Genomic DNA, 14345 nt, shown 5'->3' with positions numbered 1-14345 from the left:
GTGATGTTGTTCCAACTGGAGCCTGCCCTCCTCGCAGCGTCTTGCATTAGCAACAGTTTACAAGTAGCGATTGGTATGCCAGTACTTGCCAAATTGGTAGCATGGGCTGTACTGTACCGTTCCTGGCGAGTTCATCTGCCTTACAGTTACCTGGAATGTCTCTATGGCCCGGCACCCAGCAAAGATGCATATTAAACTGTTGCGCCATCTCTATTAGAGATGATCGACAGTTATGGACTGTTATAGAGTTTGTAGAGACAGAGTCCAGAGATTTGATAGCGGCCTGGCTGTCAGAGAAAATACGGATATCAGATGTTGAGATCACGTTTTCTTTGAGCTAAGACAAGACTTCTTTAATCGCCAAAAGTTCCGCCTGGAACACGCTACAATGATTGGGAAGGCGGAATGAGAGACTTAATTTCAGTAGTTCAGAGAACACACCTCCACCAACCAATTCTTTGGTTTTTGACCCATCTGTGTAAAAATGGATTGACTCATCCTCCAAGAATGTCCTATCCTCCCAAAAAGAGCTGGGAGGTATAGAAATCTGGAAGTTTCTGTCCAATTGCAGTTGGGGGATGGTGCAGTCCGTGTGCTTTGGAATTGATTCTAAGCACCTTAGAATTACGGAGTGGCCAACGTTGTTGTTAGTCCACTGCGAAGAAGCTTTGAGGCGAATAGCAGAGCTTGCAGCTATTTGTTTGCTAAATATGTCAAGAGGTGTAAGGTAGAGCAAGGTGTCCAGTGCCGCAGACGGGGTCGTGGGAAGTGATCCGCTTATACATAGGCAAGCTGAACGTTGGACTTTATTTAGCTTATCCCTGTTTATACCTTCTAAAGCAGTCCACCATACTGCCACACCGTACGTTAAAATCGGTCTGATTACCGATGTGTTTAGCCAATGCGTGATTCTGGGTTGTAAGCCCCATTTATTACCGATAGCTTTTTTGGAAGAAAAGAGAGCTACAGCAGCTTTTTTGACTCATTCCTGTGCGTTGCGTTTCCAATTTAGTTTTTTATCTAAGACAAGACAGAGTTATTTAGCCTCGTCTGAGAATTTTAATTGGATTCCTTTAATATAGGGAGGGTTGACAAATGGAATTTTGTATTTCCTCGAAAATAAGACCAGATCGGTTTTGTGTGGGTTAACACCTAGTCCACATCAATCAGCCCAAAGTATTAGTCAGTCTTAGGCATTTTGTAAGAGTTCTTTTAAGGTGTTAAGAAGCTTTCCTGAAACTGCTAAAGCAACGTCGTCTGCATAGGCGATCACCCTTAAACCCTCCGCATCCAGACAAGTTAGGATTTCATTCACCACTTGCTTCCAGAGGAGAGGGGATAGAACACCACCTTGCGGTGTCCCTCTACTAACGAATCGTCTACCAGAAGAGTTGCCCAGATTAGAGTTAATTATTCTGCTAGTAAGCATTAAATGAATTAACTCCCGAAGCGAACTCTCTACATTAAGAGATGGATGTTAGTGCAGATGTGTCCAAGTTGTTAAAGGCACATTCGATGTCAAGGAAAGCAAACATAGTGAACTATTTATGATGGAGGTAATATTCGATGGTGCGTACTAAAGTGTGTAACGCTGTTTCCACCGATTTAACTTTACAGTAGGCATGTTGAGAAGAAGACATAAGTCTTGTATCGATACGTGAATGATGATAGACTTATAGGTCGTAGATCTTTAGGATTGACTTGGGAGCATTTACCTGCTTTAGGTATAAAAACAACTTTAACTTCTCTCCGAGGGAACATAAACCAGGTAAAGACAGCTGATAAAAATTGCCTCAAGGATTGGTGCAATTATATCAGAAGTCTTTTGTAATTCGGCTGGTATTATTCCATCTGGTCCTGCAGCTCAGTGATTCATTACTTGAATTTGTCCAGGAGCCGTCTGTATTTTTCAAGCAGCTTGGCATAGCTGGATTAGTTAAAAGAATTTTCCGTAACCTAGAGGCTTCAGAAGTTTCTTCTATCATGCCACAGAAAGATCGCCAAGAAGATCGCTTGGATTTCCTTAGTGCCTTCTTGTATATTCTTAGGTGACATTTTTTAAAATTGAATTCAAGTTTTTCATTTGATGTATTAGGGATATTGCACACATTTATATTCAGTGATATATTTAAAGGTGGATGGTGACGGTCTTCTTCTACTAGCAGAAAGAAAAAACTAATTTAGTTTTTTTCTCTCTGCTACTAGTTTAACATCTACAGCTACGTCAGTATATTTATCGTGTCGGAGAAAAATATTAGGTCCAAATATTTGTTGTATTGATTGGCAACCCCATTAAATTGAACAAGTCCACAAGAAGCTAAACCATCAATAATTGTGAATTCATTGGTGCTCGTTGGATTGACAGGTTTAAAATAGTTGAAATCTGATGATTTTGTCCAGTTGAGGTTCGGAAGATTGAAATAACCTACGATCAGCAGTTCATCATTAGGTTCCATTTGGTCGTGGATCTTTTCAGTTAAATGTATGCAATTTTCATAGAAAAAACTGGTAGATCTTGGAGGTATGTATACTGAGATGATAAAGAGATAACCTGTTCCCAATTTGATTTTAATACATAGTATTTTGACGTCAGAAAGATCAAAAGTATCAACCAAAGTGCATATAAAGTAGTTTTTTACCGCGAATAGTATTCCACCACCAACTGTCTCCGAGTCGCTCGATTGGTGCCTATCTCGTCTAAAGGAATTATTTAGCCATGTTTCTATAAGAGTGAGTCAAAGTCAGAACTATTTTACTACGATTCTCGAAAATTTAAATTTCAGAGCTACATTCCCAAACCTCGAAATTGCATTGAAAATGTATTTGGCTTTGATGGTAACAAATTGCAAATTGGAAAGTGCTCACTTTCAAAAATGAAACTTAGAAGAAAACAGGCTTCGAACCACGATGGGACAAAACCGTTCTCTGCTGAGCCTTGAAAGCGATTTACTCCGAGAACTGGATTTCAGCGAAATAATTAACGATTTTTCGTCGAAAAAAGCTCGAAAGGTTCGTTAACCCTAAAATTTAATTTTAGAAAATTATTTGGAACGAGGGGGCTCCCGCTTCTTTATTGCCCCGAGGCCTCTGGACATCTAAATCGGGCCCTGATTATATTTACCTTCTATCACACATTTCAAAAATATTCGATTTATGGCATATTGTGCTGCGTTCCACTCGTTCTTCTCTATTTGCTTCATCTATCCACAGGGCAACCGAATCCATTTTATTACTTTTAAGATTTATCCTTTTTGTAATTTGTTTTGATTTTTTAAATTTTCTATTTTTGCTCTGACCAATATCTTAAGAAATACTTCGAAACTCGGCAAATCTATTCAGTAAATAGAAAAGTACTTGGTGATTGTTTTATTCGATTCGAAAATTTTACAGAGTACGAATTCATAAACGAATTGAATATTAAATTCGAATCGGATATTTCGAAACGCATTACAGAGTAGGGCCCAAGTTAAAGTGCCATTAAGAATTCGTTGAGACCGCCCTAGTTGGCTTTCTTATATTACCAAACGGTTCCCATAGGAGTTTTTAATTCGGGATAAATTTATTTGTCTCAAGGCATGTAAAAAAACAATACTTCAACTATTTTGAGTTTTATTTATTTAAGAAAATTTCAAATTAAATTTAGTTAAGTTAGGTTATAAATTTATTTTAGTTGAAAAAGTATTAATATATTTTTCAAAATAATTTTTTAATTTCCGTTAAATTTCTGTTATAATTTCTGTTTAAAACTTCATTCCAAGTTTTCCCCAACGCTTATACCTTCCTTGAAACGTTACCAAAATTAATAAATTTCATTGGATACTTGATACTTCATGGATGTGCATTAATCAAATTTATAATTTCCAATTATGAGAAAAATAAGGATTGAAATTTATTTCACCACTTTCCCCCAATCATCATCCGTTTTAAATTTAATTATGTTTAAATACTATTTTCTCTATCCAATCCAAATATGCATAGATTTTTGTATAAACCCCAGGGGCATTTGGTGCAGCGCAAAATTTGCCAAACGATGTTATGCCAATTACAAATTTCACACAATTAAATTCTGGCACTTCTGCGTGCAGTGGTCCTCCGGAATCACCCTGACAAGTGTCCTTCCCACCCTCCATATAACCGGCACAAAATTGTCCATCCATTAATCCCTTCGGAAGTCTTCTTTCGGTATTGTAAATTTCACGGCAAACTTTCTGATCGATTATATTCAAATCAACTTTTTGCAGATCATCAGATTTAGATCCCATGAATTCTGTACGACCCCATCCGGCTGCCACTGATCGGGGAATATCCAGAGTTGGAAGTTGCCATAAGCAAGCTGGTTGAATCTTATCACTGAAAACTACTGGTCGTTCCAATTTTATGAGAGCTATGTCATGGTAGTACAATGAAGCCCTGTACTTGGGATGTAGTATGATAATGGTTATTTTTATATCTTCAGTTTGAGCGTTGTTGGGATTGTTGAGCTTATGAGCACCAAGTCGAACAATATCGGGCGGTTTTCTGTGGATTTTTGACTGAAATTGTTGTTTAAGGGGTTTGGTGTGTGGTGCTTTATTATACGTACCCACCTGATTCAGTACAATGTGCTGCTGTGAGGATATATTGATCGCTAATTAGGGATCCTCCACATGCCCATTTGGGATCTCCGTTTTCCTGGGACCAACCAAGGGCAGCCTGAAATAAAATAAGAATAAAGGTTTAGTTAAGTTAAATGTAAGAAGTATATTATGCTGAATGACTTGAGTGAATTGAAATAGATTATGTTTTTTGAACAATCCCACCGTTAATTCTCCATTGGACTTGAAAGTAAGGCAAGTTTCTAGACACTGATTGTAAAAAAGGAGAGTTAACTCGGAGCCCAGGCTGTAAGAAGCGGTTTTATCCGGCTCCCCATCCTTGGAGTTATACTTAGGATCTGGCCCTCCAGGTTGGGGGTTGTGCGTCGGGGTGACTTCCTGGCCACGTAAAAGCTTTAATACTTGGGAAGCACCAACAAGCCTCGGATACGGACGGATTTACTGTTGACAACCAACGCAAACGAATTAAGGACAACAAAATTCGGATATGCCCGTGGAATGTTAGGTCCCTTAACAGAGGACGTGCGGTCGAGGAATTAGCGGAGGCCCTAGACCGCTATAAAGAAGACATAACCGCCATCCAGGAAATACGATGGGATGGGCCAGGCAAAAAGGGGATGAAAAACTGCGATATTTGCTATGGTGACTGCTACCACGAAATCAACAGCGCTTATTTGGATACGGCTTTGTTATTGGATCCAGACTTAGGCAAGAAGTCTTGAGCTATAGGTGCATCAATGAGCGCCTCACGACCATACGCATCAAGGCTAAGTTCGGCAACATTAGCCTGATATGCGCGCACGCCCCCACAGAAGAGAAAGATGACAACACCAAAGATATGTTCTTAGAGCTCCTAGACAAAACATGTGAGCAGTGTCCTTATTTTAATACCAATCAGGGAAGGGAAGACATCGTTGGTGAAATAATCGGGAAGAACAGCCTGCATGACAACAATTCCGACAACGGATTCAGGCTCATAGATTTTGCTGGGGGGCGAAACGTCGTCCACAAAGGAACTTTGATTTCCCCTGATACAAACATCGACTCGGACCACTACCTCGTTGTAGCCGAGGTAGCACTTCGGATTTACAGGCCCAAGGCAAAACAGTGAGGTGCTGGGAGAACGTACAACGTCGAACGGCTATAATCGCCAGAGATCGCCAAATCCTTTTCCGACCGAGTTACGAGTAACCTCTCTCGAAGTTCTCTGCCGCCAACACAACACAATGTATCGAAAACCAGTGGCAACATTGCCAAGTTGCAATCAGAGAAGCCGCCTCTGATGTGCTAGGTTTCAAACAGCTACCAACAAGGAACCCCGGGTTTGATGAGGAATGTCGGCAGGCAAATGCAGCCAAACAACAGGTTTGCAAATCTGCGCTAAATAAAATGACGACAGTTGCTGATGAGCTCTATGAGCAGAAGAGGCGAGAGGAACGCTGACTTCTCAGAAGGAAAAAGAGAGGGCATGAGAAGCGTGCGATCGAAGATGTTGAGAGGTTTAAAAGCAGGAATGAAGTTCGAAAGTTTTATGAACAGGTGAAATTCACAGGTACTTAAACCAAGAACCGAAGGCTGCAAAGACGCTGTCAGGCAGGATGATCCATTCAATATAGACGACGAAAGCCAACAATCCCGTCCTTCCGACTTAGACTAAGTAAATATTGCCATATCTAAGCTGAAGTCTAATAAAGTCGCTGGAGCGGATGGCTTGAATGCCTAGCTCTTTAAAGCAGCTAGAGATAAGTTGATTAGGAGCATGCACCAACTTGTCTGTAAGATATGGTCGGAAGAAAAAATGCCTGATGAATGGAACCTCAGTATTGTTTGCCCGATCCTGAAAAAAGGAGACCCTCTAAACTGCACCAACTATAGAAGAATCAGTCTACTTAACATCGCCTATAAAATCTTCTCTGCCGTAATATGTGAACGTCTAAAGCCCATCGTCAACAACCTTGGGAGTCATTCCGTAATTTCCGAAACGATAATCGTCAAAACGATTATCATTAACGATATCGTCAATAATTTGCTTCACGTAACTTTATCACTATCGTCTCGTTCAATCGTTTTCAGTATAAGTTCGTTGAGTATATTATACTATGACTGAAATGTCAAAATGAACTCAACGAAAGATAATGCTTGTTCAATAGCTTGAAAATGTTATTAAACTTGAGTTTTCTCTAAGAAAAATTTTGAAAATTTGCAAAAAATGTATTGTTAATAAACATGCCTCCTATTTTGTGATGTTTAATTTTATTGTCACTTTTTGTGTTATAATGTGTTGCCGCCGAAGATAAAACAATACTATCAAAATGTTTGTCCAATGTGTGATATTTTTGTAAATCAGCTGCAGAAATAAATGAAGGAAGTGAAGACTTCATTTTATCCACAGGGAACATAACTTGGCTTTAAAAATATTTGTTTGTTTCCAAAACTAATTTGGATTAGTGCTTTGTGCAAGAGCGATACAAAAGTCGCTGCCTGTCGAATATACCAATGTTCCTACGCCCCGTCATGCAAATTTATTGTTTATAATATCATTATAAAGTCCTCTTTTGCAATTGCAAAACTACAGTTGTTTATTTATTTAACAATAATTATAAGAGAGATTACTAATGCTTGTATATAAAACAATGCGTAATAGAATTCATTGTATATTTTTGAGTTTTTATTTTGTAACAAAACTTACTACACCGAATCTTTTTTGCTTCAATTTGCTTAGTTGTCAATGGAAATTAATAGCAGACGATACCTACTTAGCTATCGTGCAAACGCTATCGTTTTGACGATATCACTTTGACTATTATCGTCTTACGTGAAGTGAGACTATCGTCGAAACGATATCGTCTGATGATAATCGTTTTACGGAATGACCCCCCTTATTTTTATCAGTCCACATTCGATCAAATATTCACATTACGGCAGATCCTGGAAAATAACCAAGGACACCAAATCGACACCCACCATCTTTTCATCGATTTCAAGGCCGGATACGACAGCATCTACAGGGACGAGCTGTATAGAGCCATGTCTGGCATTCCTGCCAAACTCGTCCATTTGTGCAATATGACCATGGAGAATTCACGCTGCTCAATAAAGGTTGGAAACAACTTAACATAACCTTTCAATGTCAAAAAAGATTTTAGCGCTGTTATGCAATTTTTTTAACATGGTGCTTGAAAGGATAGTGCAGAGTTCACACATCAACACTAGAGGCACTATCTTTCAAAAGTCTGTCCAATTACTGGCATATGCTGATGACATTGACATAATCGGAAGAACTCAGCTTGATGTCAATGGGGCTTTTGTGAATATTGATGCAGAGGCGGCAAAAATAGGTTTAACGGTTAATGAGTTAAAAAACGAAGTACATGCTGTCGTCAAGAAAGGACATACAACACCGACGTCTTGGTCAAAACGTCACCATCGACAGACGTAACTTTGAGGTAGTCAAGGACTTCACCTACCTAGGCTCCGCTATGAACGCAGAAAACAACACTAGCGCTGAGATCAAACGCAGAACAACTCTTGCTAACCGCTGTTTCTTTGGACTAAGAAAGCAATTGAGTGGTGAAGTCCTCTCTCGAGGGACCAAAGTGTTCCTATATAAGACCCCTATCATCCCTGTCCTGCTATACGGTGCAGAAGCATGGACTATGACAAAAGCGGATGAAAGCACCTTGGGTCGGTTCGAGAGAAAAGTTCTTCGTGTGCCTACGGTCCCGTATGCATCGAAGGTAAGTGGAGGAGAAGATGGAACGACGAGCTGTACGGGCTGTACAGTGCCGTAGACTTAGCCAGAAGGGTAAAAGTGCAACGACTTAGATGGCTGGGTCACGTAGAGCGCATGGAAACCAATGCTCTGGCCCGGAAAGTCTTCGAATCGCGCACAAGTGGAAGGTGACCTCAGCCGACTTGGAGCGCGAAACTGGAGACATCTAGCTAGGGACCGAGCTAGATGGAGAAGTTTGTTGGGTGAGGCCTTAGTTCACACAGGACTGTGGCGCCACCTTAAGCAAGTAAGTAAGCAGATCAGTTGTTCTGGCACTTAAAAAAATCAGATAAGTGCATTTAGTTTTTTGTTGTTGTTGAAAATTATGAAGTTTTAATAATTATTTCATCATTTATTATTATTGTATAATTTTTAAATTTGGATGCACTGATTTGATAAAAAACACACACCACTGCTTCTTCCATTTGCGTTATTCATACAACTTTTGGTATTTATATTTGCATTTATTTTAAACAAAAATACTTGATAAATATTACTATAATTTTTAAGACCATGGACACAGATGAAGAAGAAGTGATGAATTTGGTCAATTCCGAGTGCACAAATTGAGTCGACCAGACAAAAGAAGCAACACCAACGCCAGGAAAATATAATAGAAAGCGAACTCATGTGACAACGGCATGGACTACAGAAGACGTCATTAATTAAATAAGAATAATTGAAAGTAATTCATGCCTTTGGGAATACTCTTCTGCAGATTACAAGGACCGCCAAAAGAGAGAAAATGCATGGCGAGATGTTGCTACTTGTCCTGGCCGTGAGGTAGATAAATGTAAAGCTAAATGGACAAATGTGAAAACAGCCTACGTTGTTGGGTGTTGGCCTTGTACACTTTTGGCACAAACAAAAATACGGTATTTGGTGCTATTCGAAAGTGAACCGATAAGCTTTTTAAGCTGTCTCCAGAAGCTAAAAAACGTAGTGTGACTGCCAATTTTTATTTGCTGAGATAGCTTGGCGCATGTTGGTGTTATTAACTTCCCATATTAAGTTATTGTAATGTGTCCGATTAGTCAAATTGAAAATTTTGCCATTCTCGACGTTTCAAGGTCCCTAGAGTCGAAATAAAAGATTTTTAGAAAGATGTCTGTGGGTGAGTGTGTCCGTACGTCCGTACGTTCGCGACGTATTTTACGTCGTCTATTTTGATATTTATAGTTTTTTTTTGTTTTATTAAATGAAATATTAAATTGATACTTTTATTTTATATTTTTTGGTTCACTTTTAGAAGTCTAAAATATTTTCTATTTTTCTTTTTAAGGTTTACACTGTACAATTGCTTAAGAATGACAAAGAAAATTTGGTCAATTTTCAATCAACTTACACACGGTAAATGAACATGAGGAACTAATATGAAGTAATAAGTTTAACGAAAGGAATATTAACTCCATTTTTCAATGTTTTTTAAAAGTTAGACATGATTTTGATGAAAATAACTTTTTGTTTTGATACCAAAATAAATGTTAACTAATATTGCAGAATGTTTTATTTTGACAGATGTCACACAAAAACCGTTCTTATTTATTAGTTTTTCTCTTTTTTTTAAACGAACTAATAAGAGAATTACTATTATTGTAATGTGTCCGATTAGTCAAATTGAAAATTTTGCCATTCCCGACGTTTCAAGGTCCCTAGAGTCGAAATAAAAGATTTTTAGAAAGATGTCTGTGGGTGAGTGTGTCCGTACGTCCGTACGCGACGTATTTTACGTCGTCGATAGCTCAAGAACAAGAAGAGATATCGACTTCAAATACATTTTGTTATACAGATAATAAGGCAGAAAGATGCAGAAAGGGCTCTCAAGAAAATTGCGTCGGTTTTTTTTATTACCATAGCAGTTTGAAAAAAAGGTGAACATTTTGGTTAACCCTAAATATCTTACGAACCAAAAACGCTAGAGACTTGAATTAAGTTTTCTATAATATAAAGTAACGTGATATCAAACAAGTATATTTTCTGAAAAATCCAATTAACGGGTTTTTTCATAAACATAAAAATGAAAAAAAATGTTCACCTCGAAAATTTTACGAATAAAAAAATGGTTTTATCTCCAAAATAATTTTGTGTTACGAAAAAAAAAAACGTTTTTAACGTTTGATCAGAAGTCTGAAAATCTAATTGACAGTTTTTTTTATAAAAAATAAAAATAAAAAAAAAAAACATTACTAAAAGTTGGTAAAAATTTACTTTCGACTCAAATAGCTTTTCAAAAATTAAAAATATCGTCTTCAAAATTTTTTTTATTCACAGAAAATATTGTTTTCAATATTCAGTAGTATTTTTATAAAAATTCAAACAGTCCGTTTTTTCATACAAAAATTAAATCTACAAGAAATAGTCCGCAAATTTGGTAAAAATTGATGTTCGGTTCTTGATATCTCTCAAATTCATATCATTCATCCAATTTGTAAAAATTTTAAAAATGCTACTAAAATTGGTAAGCATTTCGAATAGAAATCTATTTAATAAAACTAGATTTTCAAACTAAACTATTTCCTTAAACGAAAAATATTATTGGTAATTTTAATTTTCTTAAGAATAATTCAACTAACTACTACTACTTACAACACGAATACCTACAAACTTTTAAGCAAGACAAATCGATAGACGGGATTGGAAGTTATCAGTTTTGGTCGCATCCCAGCCTTTTTCCTTTTCCATTTTGACAAGGAAAACTTTTATGTACATAAAACATCAAAATATAATGGTGCACAAAATAAATAGATCACAGAGTAATAAACTTCAGTTTTCAGTTGAATGCAAAATTATGATTAGCTGTCATTTTGACATAAGTAGAATTGCCTTGATAGTTAGTGAGATTGGGCAGGTTTAGACGACATGAGGAATTTGAAGGTAAAGCAAGTTTCTAGTATCTGATTGACCAGCTGTCAAAAAAATGGCTTCCAATTAAGGCAACTTTAATGGAAAGTTGACTGGAAAGTTAGTCAAGAAAAATCTTTTTAACTATCAAGACAAGTCTACTTATGTCAAAATAACAGATCATCATTTTTTTTGATTTAACTGAAAGCTGAACTTTATTACTCCATGATTTTCTAATTTACTGCACAAGTAACTTCCAGGCTACTTTCCAATAAAGTTGTCTTAATTGGAAGACAATTTTTTGGCATCTAGCTAATCAGATACTAGAAACTTGCCTTACTTTCAAGTCCCTAATGGGAGGTTCAGACAACATAATGGACTTCATTCGCAGTCAACTTCATTGTTTGAAAGTAAAACCTGACCAAGGCAACTAGTTAGTTTTTGCAAGTGTCATAAATTCCAAATTCAGAACATTATTTCACAAACCTCTACTTTAACCTCGTAGTACAAAAATTACCAAAAGCATTATTGTCTACAAAAAATTTCTCAGGCAAGCAAAAAGTCTATTACGATTTGTATTTTGTATCGTAAAAATATGACTTATTTCTATTCCAAATTGACCAGGAACATTTTTAAACAAAATGAAAAAAACATTATTAATTGTCATTTTTACAGAAGTAGACTTGACTTAATAGTTAGGAGAATTTTCCAGTCAACTTTCTATTAAAGTTGCCTTATTGGAAGGTATTTTTTAGCAGCTGGCCAACCAGATACTAAAAGCTTGCCCAACTTTCAAGTCCCTTATGTCGTCTAAAGCTGCCTATTGACAAGAAATTTATAAACAATCTAATGATGGAGAAATCAATTTTATTTTTGACAGACAAAAATCAATTTTTTATATTCCATTTTTACCAATAAAAAATCACCAAGAGAGAATAAATCAATAAAGTGAAAGATGTAAACAAGTTTACGATTATAGTTGCACTTTTGGAAAATGGAATGAAAAATGAATGTTTAAAGACGTGAAACCTTTTATGGGTCTGAACTTTTGGCCTTAGAACTATAGAACCTTACCATGTGTGGATATTCACCATTTTGAGTAACTTTTCCACCAACAATCATTGGAATGCTTTGCTCACAGAACTTTCCCGAAAATTGTCTTATTATCCCAAACTTTGTACCCTTAGCAGACTCATGATATTCCTCACATTCTGCAATTAAAAAATTTCAAAACCATAAAATTAAAAAAAACTTTTCGATTTAATAGTTTCAACTCACTTCGAGCACTAATTCTCCTTGTATTGGGATCCTCAATATCCTTAGCAGCCAAAGGACAACAAATAATGGGAATATTCTTCCGATATGTACAAATATCAATTTTTGTCCCATGTAAACGATATTCCCTTATAACATGAAGGCATTGATAGGCCACGAGACAATAACCACTTTCATTGTCAAAACTACGTCGACAAAAAGCTCCTTCTTCCTTACTAGCTTTTGTGACGATTTTATCTGAAGTTATCGTTGCATAGGTTCCTTGAAAAATGTGTAATAATTTATTTTTTTAAGATTTTGAAAACCGATTTGGATTCTTGTTTTACCATCATTGGTCCATTTTGGTATTGTGAATTTAGTGGTTTGGTAATACTGAGCCAATTGATTGTAGTCTTGAACTAAAAGAGATTGAATCGAAAAATCTAGGTAATCTCGGCAGAAAGTTTGTACGGTATCTGTAAAGTACGTATATTTTGATATTTATAGTTTTTTTTTTTGTTTTATTAAATGAAATATTAAATTGATACTTTTATTTTATATTTTTTGGTTCACTTTTAGAAGTCTAAAAAATATTTTCTATTTTTCTTTTTAAGGTTTACACTGTACAATTTCTTAAGAATTACAAAGAAAATTTGGTCAATTTTGCAATTAACTTACACACGGTAAATGAACATGAGGAACTAATATGAAGTAATAAGTTTAACGAAAGGAATATTAACTCCATTTTTCAATATTTTTTAAAAGTTAAACATGATTTTGATGAAAATAACTTTTTGTTTTGATACTAAAATAAATGTTAACTAAGATTGCAGAATGTTTTATTTTGACAGATGTCACAGGAAACCTGTTCTTATTTATTAGTTCTTCTCTCTTTTTTTTAATTTATGTTATTTTGCATTCTCTTAACATACGAACTAATAAGAGAATTACTATTTTACATAAGAACCTGAGAGGGTACACTCCGGATCGTTAGACAAGAAACTAATTTATATAATATATAATTTAACAACAATAAGTTATAACTATGTTCTTGTAAGTTCGTCACATTTCACAACCTTACAAAAAAACTTTTCTTGTTATACTTACTCGTAAGTTAATTAGTTTCATACTTTGATTTTATTTTAAAAATTTAAATTTGCGATTTCTTTTACACAAATTAAAGTTTTCAAATTGAAATTTTTATTTTACTCGTTATAAATGTAAAATTATGTAAACCAATTTCAAGAGTAGATACTTGGATTTATTATTAATAGTTATTTAAAAAAAGATGCTGGAACGTGACCCACACTAATTATTTCCCATTGGTGGATTTTAAAATAAAAAAGATGCTGGGATGCGACCCACACTGATAACTTCTCATCCTGTCTGTCGATTTGTCTTGCTAAGGAAGTTTTCGTGGTTAACAAATGTTTACCAATTTTAGTAGCATTTCATTAAAGTTTTAATTTCTTATATAAACAAATAAAAATTGGATGAATGAAATCAATTTCGAAGTCAATACCTTCTATTGTTCACGTGATATCGAGAATTGAACATCATTTTTAGCAAATGTTCGTACTTTTTTTGGTATTTTTTTTATGAAAAAACGGATTGTTGGATAATGTCGAAAACAATATTTTCTGTGAGATAAAATAAGTTTGAAACCAATATTTTTAATTTTTGAGAAGCTATTTGAGTCGAAAGTACATTTTTACAAAGTTTTAGTATTGTTTTTTTTATAGGTTTTAATTTTTTGTTAAAAAATTGTCAATTCTATTTCTCTCAAAATTTTACCGAATGTTGAAAACAATATTTTATATGTAAACGGTGATTTTTTAAGAGCTTGAGAACTTTAAAAAAAAAAAACGCATAAAATTTGCAAA

The 14345-nt window shown here is 35.6% G+C and overlaps 1 protein-coding gene across 1 annotated transcript; it reads right to left on the bottom strand.

Annotated features, from left to right (window-relative positions):
• Positions 1–3913: 3913 nt before the first annotated feature.
• LOC129940136 (serine protease snake) lies at positions 3914–13287 on the bottom strand. The gene is made up of 6 exons (XM_056048388.1): positions 13141–13287; positions 12810–12938; positions 12487–12744; positions 12283–12419; positions 4583–4692; positions 3914–4518 (listed from the first exon to the last, which is right to left on the bottom strand). The coding sequence occupies exons 1-6, from the start codon at positions 13205–13207 to the stop codon at positions 3930–3932; spliced, it is 1290 nt and encodes a 429-aa protein (XP_055904363.1). The 5' UTR covers positions 13208–13287; the 3' UTR covers positions 3914–3929.
• Positions 13288–14345: the final 1058 nt, after the last annotated feature.

Source organism: Eupeodes corollae, chromosome 1 (genome assembly GCF_945859685.1).
Source record: "Eupeodes corollae chromosome 1, idEupCoro1.1, whole genome shotgun sequence".
Classification (NCBI taxonomy): Eukaryota; Metazoa; Arthropoda; class Insecta; order Diptera; family Syrphidae; genus Eupeodes; species Eupeodes corollae.
The sequence above is the reverse complement of the archived record's forward strand: the minus strand, read 5'-3'. Positions and strand labels throughout refer to the sequence as shown.